Source organism: Amblyomma maculatum, unplaced genomic scaffold (genome assembly GCF_055883805.1).
Source record: "Amblyomma maculatum isolate TAMU_Amacu unplaced genomic scaffold, ASM5588380v1 scaffold_19, whole genome shotgun sequence".
Lineage (NCBI taxonomy): Eukaryota > Metazoa > Arthropoda > Arachnida > Ixodida > Ixodidae > Amblyomma > Amblyomma maculatum.
Genome location: NW_028146744.1, coordinates 7,176,316 through 7,193,495, shown reverse-complemented (window position 1 = coordinate 7,193,495; position 17,180 = coordinate 7,176,316). Strand labels below are relative to the sequence as shown.

Below are 17,180 nucleotides of genomic sequence, written 5' to 3'. Positions count from 1 at the left end.
GTTCAAGGTTTGCTGAGCCATTTATTTTTAAACCTTCGTAACACCTTTTGGTAAAGATGCACTTAGGCGATTAGGCCATTAATTGTTCAGTGCCAAGCTGCAGTGGTGAAGCGGCTAGGATCCGCTTTTGGGATGATCCTGTGCGGTATGCCGTGGCGTTCTCTTAACGGCTGTATTACTATTGGCAAAGAATGCAGATGTCACATAGGAAGCCGTTTAGTGATTTTAGTGCTCGCGGCAGAAAGCTGTTTGGTCTAACTTGGGCATAGGCAAGAAAGCCTGTTGCATTTTCAAAATGCAAGGTCTCAGGTTTGAAGCGTTGTGCAGATGTTATTTTTCACACTGCCCTCAAACTGATGATGCACTTCTTTTTCTGCAGGAAGAACAACGATGATGTGGTCATGGTGGCAGGAGGAGAGGGTCTGGATGTGACACTCTATGCATCCAAGGCTGAAGAGAGTATGATCATCCAGACGGGCTATTATCTTGCCTAGTGTCAAATCCCGTTTTAATTGTATAGGTGGCATTTTTATGTAAATATTGAATGCATCTTTTTATTTTTCTAATCATTATTGCTTCTGTTGGTATTGTGCTCAGGCATTGTGAAAGGGGAATAAAATAAGCGTTGCTTTCAAAAAGAGTGCCGTTTTTGTTTTCTTTAAAAGGGAAAATGAAGTGGAAATGACTAAGTAGGCCGCAAATGACTCGAGAGGTGAATTTCCCATTTGATGCCTAGGAGCACGTTTTTTACTGTTCTGTTTGGTACCAGTCTTGTCCTCTTTCTTCTAGAGCCCAACATCATGCAGTCATTCAGTCATTCAGTTGCTTGGTACCTGACATGGCTGCATTTATGCCAGAGTTTTAAAATATGTTATTGTGATATAGCAGTAGAGTTGGACTTTGAAATGAAGTCCTACTTGCAGCCGAAAGCATTGTTAAATCGTGAATGTCGTTACATCAAGGTTGCTATGTTTCAGCTGCCCAAATGAAGTAACAAGTTCGTGGAACACCGTTGGGAACTTGCAAATTATGAAATCAGGAAATAAGCAAGAAATTCTAACAAAAACAGCGTTAACAATGCCACCAGATGTTTTTTATAGCAGGAGCATATAATGAGTGTTAGCAAACGGACACGAGCGCATTTTTCTCCACGTGCGCAAAAAGCGAGCGCAGTGCCTATACTCAAAGCTGCCGCTAGATGTCGGCCTGGTATCATCAGTTGACAGCAGACAGCCGTGTGGTGCAGACGTGTGTTCCATCGCTCCTCTGATTGCACGTGGCTACTGGAAACGGACGGACTGGCGACAGGGGGAGCTTCCGAAAGTCAATAGATGAGTTTTCTTTTATTAACTTTATTTCGTTTTCAGCTAGTTAAATTAGTCGTCTAGCAGGGGACTTAAGTCGAGCTGGTGGGTGTCTGTATAAGATTAAGAACCTCGTTCCACTTTGGCTGAAAAAAATGTTGTATTATACCCTCTTCTACTCTCGACTGTCTTACTGCGCACTCGTCTGGGGAACTACGACAGCCCAAAATTATAAGAACTTAATTTTATTGCAGAAGAAAATGCTGAGAATATTTGAAAACTTTTATGGCAAGCCCCATCTTCTCCCAACGCATCCGCTTTTTTCACAGCATTTAATAATCAAAGCAAACCAGGTCTGCTACTACAAGCTCGTACAGTACATTAACAACAATAAGTTATATAAAGCTTCTGATTCAAACCCAAGTTCACAGTATTCTTTTCGCCGAGTACTCAGAAGGACACCTGCCACAAGAACAAACTACGGCCGGCAACACACAGACTACCAGATACCGTCTCTGTTGAATCGTGTAGATACGCTCGTAAACTTTAACAAACCTGTCACCAAAAAGTTTCTTAAAGCCCTATTACTCAAGCATGACATCGCAATTGCATAGTTTAATTTTTTGTTTTGTGTTTTTTGTATCAGAGGTTACATGTGCTTTTCTTTATTATTTTGCAAGTGTTCTATACTGTATCACTAAGCTCAACAAACGGTTTTATTGATATCGTCTACAGCGGTATGTTTCATCTGTTTCATTAATTGCAGTTGGTTTATTACATAGCAGTCCGCAATGAAATGCCAATCTTTTGTATTTCTTTTTTCCTATCCATAGTTATTTGGAGTGACTCAGTTTCATGCAATCAAATTTCTGTATTTGCGCGTTGTGTTTATGATTCGAAGTGCTCTTTTGTATGTTTTGTCTACGTTGTTCAAACTGCACGCTGAACGTCATCCGGAGCGGAAGCCTTTGTCAGGCTCTGTAGCCTTTAGCTTTCGCTCCGGCTTTCTGTAATAGAAAGGAACAAATAAAGAAAGAAAGGTGCAGCCTAAAAAACAGCTTCCTCAAATGGAAAAAAAAATGTCTGACTTTGCCCTTGGAAACAATGCGGACAGACATTGCAGTGAAGGCCACGTGGTTGGTACCAGCACTGGCATGGAAGGCATAAGCTAAGTAGGTCAGGCGGATCCGAACCGACAGTTATTTAGAAGCAGCTACTAAGAAGTCGGGAAAAAAGGAAGTAAGGAAGAATGAAATTCCCAGGCAGGACACATACCCGAAAGCAGGAGCCAACAGTTGGGAGGGAGAGAAAATGCCCAGGTGCTTATCGCCGGGGATCCCAGCATGAGCAGGTGCAGGCTAAGATATCATGGAACGTGTAAAGGGTGATAAGCGAATGTCGGAACCTTCCCAGGGATGACAATTTGACAATTAGGGCAGTGCTGAAAGAGAGTAAAAATAGACTGTTGAAAAATTCCGCAGAGCGCAATATGGTGATAGTAGCCATGGGGCTAAACGATGTCCTAAATGATGAGGCTGCAGGAGTGGTGGAAAGTTTAGTTGAGGAAATTGACGATATCAGGGAGATAACACGGCAAGTGCAGATAGTTGTATGCACTGTACCAGAGGGGCTAGGATCGAACGGAAAGCTGGAAAAGGATGTGGTGACAGTTAATCAGGACATAAGAAAGTTAAGCCTGGAGAAGCATTTTGAAGTGGTGGAGGTAAACAGGGAGGTGCATAAAGCAGGTTTTGGCAAGGCTTTTCAGCAAAATGGCATCCATTTTAACAGAAGGGTGGGAGCAGAGATCGGCTGGCGCCTGGCAGGCACGGTTGTAGCTTTTTTAGGGAGTCCGCAAGGCCTCCACGCACAGGGGTAGTTGGAAGTGAAGTAGAAGAAAGTGTAATAACTGAGGCTGAGCCTCAAAAAATGGCAAGGAGGAGGTCGAGAAAGAAAAGTACAAAAAAGAGATTTAACACTAGGATCAGCCACATAAACATGCAAGGAGGTAGAAAAAGAGTGAAATGGCTAGAGATAGAATAGCAGTTGAAGGATGACAAAATAGGTGTGTATGCTCTTTGCGAGACTCATCTCAGGGATCTAGAAGATCCGCCATTTATAGAAGGCTACGTCTGGGAAGGGTGCAACAGAACGAGAACGGAAAAAAAGCGTGGAGGGGTAGGTATGTTGATACACCAGGGAACAAATTGGCAGAGAATAAAGTCATCTTGTAAAGAACATATCTAGGTATCAGGAACAATTGCCGGCATAAGGACATGGCTAGGGGTAGTTTATTTAGGAACAGGACACCAATGCAGGCAAGAAAACAAGGAATTCATTTAATGTCTCAGTGATGATACAAGCCAGTTTGGAGACTGGGCCGATATTATTCTGCTGGGGGACATGAACGGCCACATCGACGATCTTGATGGATACACGGATTGTAACGGGAAGTTAATGCTAGATTTCTGTGAGCGACACGACCTAGTTATAGTGAATAGAGAAACAAAATGCGAAGGACAAATCATGTGGGAATTCCGCTACAGGCAGACGACCATTGACTACTGTCTAATGTTGCAGGGAATTTATAGCAAGGTCACAAAAATGGAAATAGACGAAGAAGGGAAGTGTAGTCTGGGAAGCAGGGGCGTAGCTGGGGGTGGGGGGGGGGGGGGGGGGCTGAAGACCCCTCCCCCTTCCTTGAAATATTTTCGTACTGTCTTGCACCGCCGACCAAAACAACCACCGACGTTGCAGAGCATATAGCTTTTTTGCTAGTTTCCACCGCCGGTTTATTCACCCGGCCACTGGTATCTCTAAACCCCAGAGCTTCAGGAACAGTGACTGCGCCTACATTAACATCCGGATGGATACCATTACATTCGACTATAATATGGTCAGTTGTTTCACTGGAGTTACCACAAACAGCACATACGTCATCTCCATTGTTAAATTTCTTTTTGTAGCTGCGTGTTCTAAGGCACCCTCATCTAGCTTCAAAAAGTAGGGCATTGCCTCTTGAGTTATCAAAGAAAGCTTCCTTCCTGATCTACATTTTCCACTTTCGATATAATTCCACACTCTGTTTCTTTTCCATTGAATTTACCCAATTTTTATCTTCTGTGTTTTTCACCTGTTGCTTAATGCTCTTTATTTCTCCGGCCTTGTGACTAGCATACTTGCTGGTTAGTTTCCTAGTTCTTTTCCTCCATTGTGAGTCAACGCTTTTTAAGTACAGGTATTTAAATACTTTAGCTGCCCATCTGTTACTGTCCAATTTCCTCAGGCATTCCTCATATAATATTTTACTCTGAGCTTCCCGTACTTCGATAGATGCCCAGCCCATATCTCCCTGTACCGCCTCATTTGTGGTTTTGCCATGGACACCTAGTGCTAATCGTCCAACGGAGCTCTGAGTTATTTCTAATGTCGACTGTACCTCTTATTTTAGGCCAAAATCGCATTTCCAAAAGTAAGTCCGAGCATCATAATTCCTTTCCAAATACCCCTCAAAACCTCATACCTGTTGTATCCCCACAATGCCCTATGCTTCATTATCCCGGCATTGGTTCACCCTTTGGCCTTAAGTGATTGCTAATGCTTTCCAATGTATGCCAATCCTTCGTTTACCCATACTCCCAAATATTTATATTCTGCTACTCTGAGTATTTCATGGCCTTGTATTTTAAGACCCTGATCAGTTGAGCCGTTGAAAATCATCAGACCCGACTTAACTGCGCTAATACTGAAGCCTAGAGCGTCCCCTTCGTCTCCGCAATAGTTAACTAGAGTTTGCAATTCTTCCAGACTCTCAGCTAGCAGCACAATATCGTCTGCATACATCAAACCGGGGAGGCGCTGCTTTACCACCTTTCCACCTATTCTATATCACAGGTTAAAACCTAGGTTACTGTCTTGTATCCTCCGTTCCGAGTTTATCATATAAAGCATGAACAGCAGCGGTGATAGAGGACAGCCTTGTCTTAATCCTTTGCATACCTTGACATCTTCCATACTTATCCCTTCCCACGTAATTTCTACTTTGTTATCTTAATATATTTGCTGTAGGAACTCAATTATCTCATAACCGATACCTTCTTTTAATATGTTCCACAGGAGTTCCCTGTTTACGTTGTCGTACGCCCCGTTTATGTCCAGGAAGGTCAAATGCAAAGGTCTATTTTCCACTCTAGATATTTCGATGCATTGGGTAAGCACGAACAGGCTATCATCTAAGCGCCTACCATTTCTAAAGCCATTCTGAAGTTCTCCGAGTATCTTGTTACTGTCTATCCATGCTTGCATCTTTAATATCACCGCCCGCATGGCCAGCCTGTACATAACAAATGTTATGGTAATCGGCCTGTAGGATTTTATGTGCATTCTTTCTCCTTTCTTTTTATAAATCAAATTCATTTTACTCTGCCACCAGCTGTCCCGAATTTGCTTATTCGTTATGACTGTTCCCAGAGCTTTTAACGTTTCCTTACTTTTTGGACCAAGTTCATTAATCAGCTTGATTGGAATCCCATCCATTCCTGTAGATGTGTTTTTAGGAATATTTTTTTCTGCCTTTTTCCAGTTTAGATTGGTCAGTTCTAAGCTGCTTTGTATTCTGCTACCTTATGTTGCTTCCTGATTTGCGGAGATTACCCTATCGTCGCTCTTTAATGACTCGGCTATAACTGATGTAATGTAGTTCACTGCGTTGTCTCACTTTAAACAATTTCCCTCGTTATCTTGAATCCGATCCTGCTTTCTTTGATTCTTCTTCCCTAGCCAGCTTATATGGTTCCAGAATTTTCTTGCTCCGCCTCTAGACGCATCGTGTATGTCAGCCATCCAGCGATCGGTGGACTGCCTTATTTTACTTTGGACGAGGGCCTGCACCTCAAGTTCCTTTTATGATATGATTCCCATTTTTGGTCAATTTTCTCCTGAGATACCTGTGCCTTCTTTGCCACTCGGTGTTCCCTTGAAGCAGCCCGTCGTTGTTCAATAGCTTTCCTGATTTCCTTAATCCACCAGCTCCGCGGCTTGCTCTTTCCATTCCAGCGGTTTGCTACTTTAACCTCCTTAGTTTTCCTCCTTATGAGTAGTTCTACCTGTTCATAATCCCAGTCTTCCATGGGGCTTTTCTCTATTGCTTCCTCTATGTCTGCTGCTATCTGCGCTATTTGATCGTCGTTTAATTTTGCGTTTACGTTTTGTCTAAGTTCCATTTCTCTTTTCATCAACGGCCCCATCTGCAGACTAATACTTTTATGATCACTTCCCAGACTACACTCCCCTTCTTCGTCTATTTCCATTTTTGTGACCTTGCTATAAATTTCCTGCGACTTTAGACAGTAGTCAATGGCCTGCCTGTTGCGGAATTCCCACGTGATTTGGCCTTCACATTTTGTTTCTCTATTCACTATAACTATATTGTGTCGCTCACAGAAATATAGCATTAGCTTCCCGTTGCACCGTTCCAATCCGTGTATCCATCCAGATCGTCGATGTGGCCGTTCATGTCTCCCAGCAGAATAATATTGGCTCCAAACTGGCTTATATCGTCACTGAGACATGCAACAAGATCCTTGTTTTCTTGCCTGCATTGGTGTCCTGTTCCTAAATAAACTACCCCTAGCCATGTCCTTATGCCTGCAATTGTTCCTGAAACCGAGATATGTTCTTTACAAGATGATTTAATTCTTTGCCAATTTGTTCCCTGGTGTATCAATAGACCTACCCCTCCACCCTTTTTTTCCATTCTCGTTCTGTTGCACCCTTCTCAGACCTAGCCTTCTATAAATGGCGGATCTTCTAGATCCCTGAGATGAGTCTTGCAAAGAGCGCCACACCTATTTTGTCATCCTTCAACTGCTGTTCTATCTCTAGCCATTTCGCTCTTTTTCTACCTCCTTGCATGTTTATGTAGCTGATACTAGTGTTAAATTTCTTTTTTGTACTTTTCTTTCTCAACCTCCTCGCCATTTTTTGGGGCTCAGCCTCCATTATTACACTTTCTTCTGCTTCACTTCTAACTACCTCGGTGCATGGAGTCCTGGCGGACCCCTACAAAAGCTACAGCCCTGCCTGCCAGGCGCCAGCCAATCTCTGCTCCCACCCTTCTGTTAAAGTGAATGCCATCTCGCTGAAAAGCTCCATCAAAACCTGCTTTATGCACCTCCCTGTTTACCTTAACCACTTCGAAATGCTTCTCCAGGCTTAACTTTCTTATGTCCTGATTAACTGTCACCATGTCCTTTTCCAGGTTTCCGTTTAATCCAAAGCACCTCCGGTACTGTGCATACAACTATCTGCGCTTGCTGTGTTATCTCCCTGATATCGTCAACTCCCTTAGCTAAACTTTCCACTACTCCTACAGCTTCACCATTTAGGATATCATTTAGCCCCGCGGCAACTATCACCATACTGCGCTCTGCGGAATTTTCAACAGCCTATTTTTGCTCTCTTTCAGCACTGCCCTCATTGTGCTCCCTGGGAAGGCTCCAACTAACACTCGCTTATCTCCCTTTACACGTTCCAAGATATCTCGCTTGCACCTGCTCATGTTAGAATCTCCGGTGATAAGCACCTGGCCCTTCTCTCTCTCCCAACTTTTGGCTCCTGCTTTCGGTTATCTGTGTCCTTCTCTCTGGGATTTTCATTCTTCCTTACTTCCTCCTTTCTTTCCGGCTTCTTAGTAACTGCTTCTAAATACCTCTGTCGGTTGGGATCCGCCTGGCCTACTTTGCTTATGCCTTCCATGCCAGTGCTGGTCCCAGCCACGTGGCCCGCACTGGAATGTTTGTCCTCATAGGTTCCAAGGATAAAATCGGCCACTTTTTTTTTTCCATTTGAGGAAGCTGTTCAAGACGTTTCTGATTTTCTGCCCTTAACCAACGTACTTCATTTTTTAAATCATCCACACGAGACACTAAACTGCCCCTTTCCTGATCAAATCTATCTAGACGCGCATTCAGCACGCAACACCGACACAAAAAGTCGCTGCCTTCCGCTTCACCTACAGAGTCAAAATGCGTTTTCTTGAAATAACCTGCGCCTCACACTGAGTACACTTTACCTTCTTTTGATTGCATGTCATGTATCGACTGAACTAGATCTATTACGAATTCTCAGAATATGCAAATTGCCAAGACACAAGAAACAACTAGGAAACACGCGTTAAAATAAATTCTGCGAATGCCAATAGCCTAGAAAAAAGTATTTATCTAAACAAAATTGTTAAAGAATGAACGCCGAGAAAACCTAGCTGCCGGCACAAAACCAGGCCGCTAGGACAGAGAGCTAAAATCTATTCTTTAGGCTGCACCTAACCTAACTAGTTGAAAACGAAATAAAGCTAATAAAAGAAAAACTCATCTATCTAACGCTTCGGAAGCTGTCGCCAGTCCGTCCGTTTCAGGTAGCCACGTGCAATTGGAGGAGCGATGAAACACGCGTCCGCACCACACGGCTGTCAACTGTACTGTAGAGTCGGTGATAAATACTAGCGCCATCTATCGGATCCGCCACCAAGCTTTCTTCGACGTAGCAAAATTTGTTTGCTACGGTTTGCTAGCTCGGTTTGTGATAACCCGGTTAGTGGTGTAACCATGGTTTGGTCCGGCTAACCACGGTTTCGCGTAACCGCGGTTACGCTGCGCGAACTGGCCAACTCCTCAGGCGTGTGCGAGCAAGGACGGGTTGACCAGAGTACGCCAGCGAGCGAGCGCGCCAACCGGAAGTTCGTCGAAGTGAACTGGAAGAAGGTATGATTTCTGGGCGGAGCTTTGAACTTGATTGTATTCTTTATTTTTTATGACTCCCTTCGGCGTACGAGTTGAGAGGGAAAATTGGAAGGGTCATATTTAATAGCCGATATTTCTGGTGTTGCAGAAGCTAGATCGAAATTTTTTGCGGGAGAATGATGGGTTGTTAAATATTTATCAGTGTTATGCCGTTGTTTACCCTTCTTGGTGACCCATTCCTGTAGACTTCTAAACGTTGGCCAGCGCTTTCAAGAAGTGTGTGACAAAGTATGCTGCGTCATTGCGGAGGCAGTCTACTTTTAAAACTCTCCAAATAATCTATGTTGTGAATCCGGAAACTTCTAAAAAACAATTTCGTGTAGCGAATCATGCTCTTTTGTTTATGCTGCCGCACGGGGTAAATTAGCTTGATAATATTGCGCCCAAGTGACATACTAGACAGAATTACAATATTGTAACGAGTAGAAAGCGGCAATCTCTGAACGGATCAGTCTCACACACTCAGCTTCACCCTCTTTTTCCTCGGAATTGCGAGAGGCAGGCGGCATTACCCCCCCTCTTTGAAAGCGGCGACCCGACGCTGGGAGTGTCCTCAGACTAGATGCACACAGGAGAAGCAGGGAACAGTAAAGCTGCGCACGCGCAAAATATCATTCCCTCTCATAATACGGTTTCATCCGCACTACGTGAACAGTTTCAGCACTTGAGCGCCGCCGTATTGAGGGTCGTTGACCCCGAGGAACAACTTCGTATATGTTCCTCGCCGAATGACCTAAGAAGCCGAATGACCTCGTATGGACCAAAGTAACGGCGAAGTAGCTTCTCGGAGAGTCCTCGACAGCGCACTGGTGTCCACCTCCATACAAGATCGCCAGGTTGGTATATAGTGAACGTCTCGCTCACTCTGGACATTGGCCTGCGGCGCACATTTCTATTGGTCTTCATTGTCGCTGATGTACATCAACCCATCCACGGATCCGACTTCCTGACGCATTTTGATCTGGACGTCAGCATGCGTCGCCATTGTCTCATCGACAGCATGACGCGCCTTTCCATCACTGGCGTTATATCGGCTGTCGCTTCCACTGGCATCCGGACTCTGATACCGTCATGCCCGCACGCCAAATCCTCGCAGACTTTCCCGAGGTCACGAGGCCTTGTAATCTCCATCAGCCACCCAAGCACAGTATAACCCACCACATTGTCACGCGCGGTCCACCTGTCGCAGCTCGTCCGCACCGCCTCTTCGGTGAGCGTCTGGCTATTACAAAACGGGAATTCGACCACATGCTCCATATTATTCGCCCTTCATCCAGCGCTTGGGCCTCACTACTCCATCTGGTTCCCAAGAAAGAACTGGCGTCCGTGCGGCGACTACCGGGCTCTCAACGCTCACACGTCCACGACAGCTATCCCCTTCCACACATCCAAGACTTCACTGGACATCTGGAAAGCTGCAAGATCTTTAGTAAAGTGGACCTTGTCAAGACGTACCACCAAATCCCTGTTGAGCTGGCCGATATTCAGAAGACGGCCATCACTACACCTTTCGGACTGTTTGAGTACGTGCGCATGCCATTTGGGCTACGCAACGCAGCTCAAACTTTCCAAAGGTTCATTGCTGAAGTGACGCGTGTACTCCCGGCGGTATTTGCCTACAACGACGACATCCTCGTCGCGAGACGTTCTCCACAGGATCACGGGCGTCACCTCCGGGAACTCTTTCAACGCCTCCAAGAATTTGGCTTAGTCGTCAATGCCCAGAAATGTTTTCTCCTCTTCTGAGCTCGAGGTTTTGGGCTACCACTTCTTGGCGCTGGGAATTCGTCCATTGCCTTCTCACGTGCAGGCGGTTAAGGACTTTCCAGCACCCACTACCCTACGCAAGCTCCGTGAGTTCCTGAGCCTAGTGAATTTTTCACGGCGCTTTATTCCACACTGCGCCGAGCTTCTTCACCCCCTGACTGACCTTCTCCGCAACCACCAATTCCTCATCCTCCGCGATTTCCTGGTCTCCCGAAGCTCAGACCGCTTTCACGGCTGCAAAGCAAGCCCTCGCCGATTCAGTCGTTCTCATCCACCCTAGGACTTCCCCGCTCACTCGCATCATGGTGAATGCTTCTAGCGTGGCCATTGGTGCAGTTCTCCAGCAGCTGATCGACTCCGAGTGGCACCCACTGGGTTTCTTTTCTCGGAAGCTCCAGCCTGCCGAGACTCACTACAGCGTATTTGGCCGCGATCTGCTTGCCATCTACTCCACCATCCAGCACTATCGCCACTTCTTGGAGGGTCCGCCATTTTACGTTCTCATGGACCATAAGCCGTACGAACTCTTTGAAGTACGTCGCCCGTGAACTTCGTCAGCTGGCCTACATATCGGAGTTCACAACCGATATTCGACATATGAAAGGCAGCGATAACGAGGCAGCTGACGCACTTTCACGCATTACCACCATCCGCGTGTCTTCGCCTGCTGTGGACTGGCAATCTCTGGCCAGGGCGCAGCTTGAAGACCCTGAGCTGCAAGCCCTGCGTGCCCACACCCGAGCCCTCCGTCTGTAGCTCGTGCCTCATCCGTTTGTACCCGGATCGCGACATATCATCGGCTCTACCGCGACCGTTCATCCCGGAGGCCTTTCGTCGTGCTATTTTTCATTCCCTCCACGACATCTGCCACCCTAGCATTCGAGCCACGCAGCGCCTCGTTACCCAGTGGTACGTCTGGCCGAACATTAACACCGACGTTCACCAGTGAGCCCACTCGTGCCTTGCTTTCTAGTCCGCCAAAGTGACACGCCATACCAAGACTCCCCCACAGTCTTTCCTGCCGCCTGCATCGCGCTTTGACCATATTCTACTTGACCTGGTTGGACCGCTTCCCCCCTTTCAGGGCTAGAAGTATATTTTGACGATGGTGGACCGCTTCACCCGTTGGCCCGAAGCCGGGCCAATTCCGGACATTACTTCGCAAACAGTTGCCAGAGCTTTCGTTTCAGCGTGGGTTTCCCGCTTCGGCTGCCCCGGCATTGTTACCACGGATCGCGGCCGCCAGTTCGAATGGGCCCTCTTCACTTCGCTCACACAGCTACTCGGCACTAAACACTGCCGCACCACATCATACCATCCCTGTGCAACGGCATGGCCGATCGGCTCTATCGCCAGCTCAAGACTGCCCTCACTGCGCGCCTGGATCGCGAGCACTGGGTCGACCACCTCCCTATGGTGCTCCTATGCCTACGTGCCGTCCTGCGTAGTGACCTTGGCTGTTCGGCGGCCGAACTCATCTTTGGTACATCCCTGCGGCTTCCTGGAGACTTGTTCGTACCTTCGGCCCCCTCGTCCCAGCCCCTACAATACCTTCATGGCCTACAAGACTGTCTTCATCATTTGCGCCCTGTGCCGCCTCGTTCATCTGCGCATCAAGTCTTTGTGCACGCAGAACTTGCTTCCTCGACGCATGTATTTCTCAGGCGAGACGTAGTAAAGACGCCTCTTACCCCCTCATACGACGACCCGTGCCGCGTTCTCAGCAGGACGACAAAGTCAGCGACAATTCTGCTGTATGGTCGTGAAGAGGTCGTCTCTCTAGATCGCCTCAAACCCACGTACCTCGAGACACCTCCCTAGAAGCTCCTCTCAGAGTTTCCCGGCTTATCTGCAGACCTGCTTGCCGCCGTGGCACTCCTATCTCTGCCCCGTCGGCGCGTACATTTCGCCGTTCCCTCTAGGCGGGGTGCCCTATAGCGCCCGCCGACGCTATAAAGCGGAGGCATTGAGATCAGCGTTACCAGCTCGTGTTAGAGGAAAATAAAGATGTACAGCGCGTGCTCGGAGCGCAAGCACTGCACGGGCTGTTCAGAATTAAGCCTGCCACGCTGGTCATCTTGCTCTGGTGCTCCGCTGTGACCCTGAAAATTCGCAACATTCTAATTATTGCACATCAGCACGGGGTAATACATATTCATGCCATTTATCATGTATGTCTCATCTTCAAAACTGAGCGCTTCGAACTATATCTATCAGCCCATACGCATCCTCTGTTTCACCCCTTTACTCTGACCTAAACATTCTTGCCTTGAAATTCCTCCTTAACCTTAGTTTAGGTCTTCTAATTTACCATGTTCGCAATTATTATAATGAACTTCTCTGTTGCTCTGAAACTTTCCTCGCTAACAGTAATAACACTCGATTCTCTGAACAAAGCAAAATGCTTCTACCAAAAGTAAACACAAATAACGGAAAACAAACTACTTTTTTTGCTCCGCCATTAAAACTTTAATTCATTACCGCTAGCAGTTAAATCAGCATCTTCGCAACCAGCTTTCTACTCTCTGCTCAAAAAACATATCTTAACCATTCCGGCAGAAAACGGTCAAAGTGGTTGTCATTTTGAATATTATAATCTGTTTCACCTTCCATTTTTATTATCTTTGCATCCATTTATTGCTCATTCTGTATCTGATATCTTTTGTATTTTTATCATGCTCTTGCGCTTTTCCGTTTGTATTCCTTTGCTTTCTTTTTTTTCTTTACCTTACACCCGCTAACTGTTGTGTAGCTGATTCATTGCCGAAAATTGTGCTAATAGGTTTCAATTTGATGTCACGTTTGTGTATCTATACTCATGTATCCTTGATGAGAGGTCCCCCCACAGTCTTACTTTGGGACCTCCTACTGTACTAACTTTTTATGTGCTTATGATTGATTTGTATTCGTTTTAATAAACCTGAAAACCTTCAAACGCCCGGCACGACGGAAAAAAAGGTGACGACGCAAGATGTGGCGCGCGCGAGGAGGTGCCACGCAATACAGAGTGAGACGTAGGACAGTGGTCGGCGGAGTAGCGTTGCAGGAGGACGGGTGGTCAAGGAGCTGCGGCTCATCACGTCCCGCCTGGCCTACGACCCGGGATATCAGACCTTGGAGCTGCCACGGAGCTCCTGCGGATCGCATACCACCTGTCCTCTGACGCGGGTGACCAGACCTGGGTGATGCCGACTCCTGTTGTGCTCTTCGAGCTCGTAACCAGCTCGCACGTTCGGCGTCGTGCTGGGTGCACTGAACAGACACACCTGGAAATCGGGCATCTCTGCCGCATGACGGCAACCTGAGGCCTCTCGCCTAGACCGAGCGTCTCCCGCCGCCAAGCCACTTATTGACCTGAACCAAGTGTTTGTGGATACCGGGCGTTCCGTGCAATCCGAGCACACGCAACCGGTAGTGTCCGCCTGGACTTCCTTGTTTCAGCGTTTGGTGACTGTTATTAGTTCGTATTCATATTCGCTTTGTCTGTTAGGCTCGTATTTTTTTATTTGTTGTTTTTTGGTGTGTTTTAAAGAACCTCTTCACAATTTTGGCGTCCACGGCAGGACCAGGCCGGTCTCTAGGAAAATAAGGAAACGAGGTTTTGAGGCAATATGAGCTCTTCGTAGTTGGTTGCCTTAGCCAAGCGCATGGAACTGGAGGATGCCGATTTGCTAGAGTGGGCGCTAGAAGAGCTTCGGGGCGCGGGAAGAGAGAATCACTGAGCGCGAAGCTGCAAAGGAGAAACTGGAGTTAGAACGAGTTGCAAAGGAGGTAGATGCACGAGCTACGAGGGAGAAATTGGAGTTAGAACGAGCTACGAAGAAGAAAATGAGGCACATAATTTGGTGTTGCAAGCAAGCTCATGGAAGGTGGCACAAATTCTTTTCCTCAGCCACTTCTAGAAAGCAGTGTGTCATACATGCCCCTTCTGAAAACAACCCCCATATCCTTATAGCGCCGTTCAATGAAAGTCGAGAAGACTTAGATGCCTATTTGAAAAGATTTGAACATGTGACCAAAGGAGAGGGCTGACCAAAAGAAATGTGGGCCACAGCTTTCAGATTATATCTCGGTGGGAAAGCCCTAAACGTATTCGGTCAGCTCTCGCCTGAGGATTCGGTTCACTCTAAGAAAGCTAAGCTTGCTTTACTGCAGAGATTTCGGTTCACTGCTGAGGGGTATATCGAGAGAAATTTTGCCAAGGCAAGCCCCAGGATGGCGAAACGGCGTCGCAATACGCTGCAAGGCTTGTCAGCTTCTATGACCAGTGGGTTGGAATGCGGTAAAGGTGCTCCAGACATCGACGCCTGTGGATGCCGAAATGCCCGTGATGCACGATGTGGTGTTTGGACAGCCAGCTTCAGTTTTGCGCGACACCGGCAGCTATAGGATTGTTGTGCGTAGGCTCTCGTATCTGCGAAGGTGCTTACAGGGAAAAAGGCACTGTGGTGTGATGAACTAGCATTGAAGTTTCAGAGGTGGAGGTGGTGATCTTGTCACCATACTTCTGGGGCAAGGCCACTGCACGATGTCTACCCACTCCCCTTTACGATGTTATAATTGGCAATTTTCCGGATGCAAAGGCTCCCTTTTAGGTGACTCAGCAGTTTCTACGCAGCAGGCGACTTCCCCTGCCGCAAAGATCTCACCCACAATGCGCCCAATGTGTCACTTTCGTTGTCACGTCTTGAGCAGGAAAAGGATACCACCTAAGAGGGGTGTCGGAGAAATTTAGGAAAAACATGCTTTGGCAAGAGGCAGACAGCCCACACGTTTCATCTTGGGGACGGGATTCTTTCCCGGTCGTACCAAATGGGTACCGACCGAATAGTTAAGCAGGTATTGATACCGAAGTGCTTACGTTCTAGGGTCCTCATACTGGCACATTAGAATTCGCCATAAGGTCATAAGGGGATCCGAAACACCGGAGCTATAGAGCTCAGTGATTTCTACTGGCCCGGGGTGCAGGCGGACGTCAAAAGTTTCGTCAGGTCATGCGACACGTGCCAACGTGCCGTGCCTAAGAGGGATGTCGGTCTCAGTAGCGAGCGAAGCGTATCGTTGAATGAGTTTCTGGGCAATGATGTCAGCGACGCAGAGATGATGGTTGCTTTTCGTGAGGGTCCCAGTGAAACAGCCAATGCATGCAGCGTTCTTGTAAAGCAGAGGGACGGAATTCAAGGCTACAGCCATCAAAGTCTTAAACCCTAGTCGTTAAATTATCGTTTTATGGGATATTGTGCCGACGTGTACTGCTCTTTTAAAAGTATTAGGCCAAGACGAGCAATAATTCATCACTGCGAGACAAAAAAGCCTTTTCGCAGGTGACCTTGTTTTCTAAATCAAGGGGGCGTATGGATGAAATGCAGGGTCGTCTCCTTGACGCAGTGACTGCCAATGGCTGTCTCAGGATAAGCAATGCTACAGTCAAGAACCAATGTATGTTTCGCGTGGTGTGAGCGAATGTTTGCTCTCGGTATAACTGAGACAGTGTGTGCGAGTGCTGTGGAAGGAGATGTGTTTCTGTCTATAGTTTTTTTCGGGAGGTAAATTAATCATCTCTACAGGATTGATGTTGCTCATTGTATCCAGAGGGTATGACTGCAAAGCCGGAGGGGAGCAGTTGCAAATTGGAAGCGTTCGTGTTATTCGACGTGTATCTTCCGCATTCGTTTATTGGATATTTTCCTTGTTTTCATGTCCGTATGACTGCCACATTATCAGAACATTGTGTGTAGATGACGTGGACTTTGGAAGCGTTCTACTGTACTTCATTTTTTTTGTGTGTGGTATGCCTATGGACACAGTGATCTGAACGCTGGTGACCGTCTAGGGTGTGTGATGTGCGCAGTGGACGAATCATCGAGAACACCATGTGCCACGCTCCTTGAGTTGAGTTTTGTCGGTCCTACAAAGAACGTTTGAAGAGGAGAATTTGTAAGGAGCTAGCGCCGCATGGTGTCTACAACGCCCGGCACAAGGAAGAAGAGAAGAATACGACGCAAAATGTGGCGCATGCGGGAAGGGGCCATGCAAGACAGAGTGACACGTAGAACAGAGATCGATGGAGCAGTGTTGAAGGAGGGCGGGTGGTCAAGGAGCTGTGGCTGATCACGTCCCGCCTGGCCTACGACCCGGGATACCAGATCTGAGAAAGGCCAAAGAGTTCCTGCAGATCGCGTCCCGCCTGTCCTATGACCCGGGTGACGAGACTTGGGTGTCGCCGACTCCTTTTTGTGCTCTTGGAGCACGTACCAGCACGCACGTTCGGCGTGGTGCTGGATGCATTGAACAGACGCACCTGGAAATC

General features: G+C 47.0%; 1 protein-coding gene across 5 annotated transcripts in view; it reads left to right on the top strand.

The window, feature by feature from the left end:
- Window positions 1-805, top strand: part of LOC146171622 (tRNA (34-2'-O)-methyltransferase regulator WDR6) — a 215,707-nt gene extending 214,902 nt beyond the window's left edge. For 3 of the 5 annotated variants that reach the window (XM_084586377.1, XM_084586376.1, XM_084586379.1), the window contains exon 24: window positions 380-804. In XM_084586377.1, the coding sequence (XP_084442503.1) occupies window positions 380-494 (115 nt within the window). In that variant the 3' untranslated portion in view covers window positions 495-804. Of the gene's footprint in view, window positions 1-379 lie in introns of all 5 variants that reach the window. The other 2 variants (XM_084586380.1, XM_084586381.1) reach the window with 2 other exon arrangements.
- The last annotated feature ends 16,375 nt before the right edge of the window (window positions 806-17,180 follow it).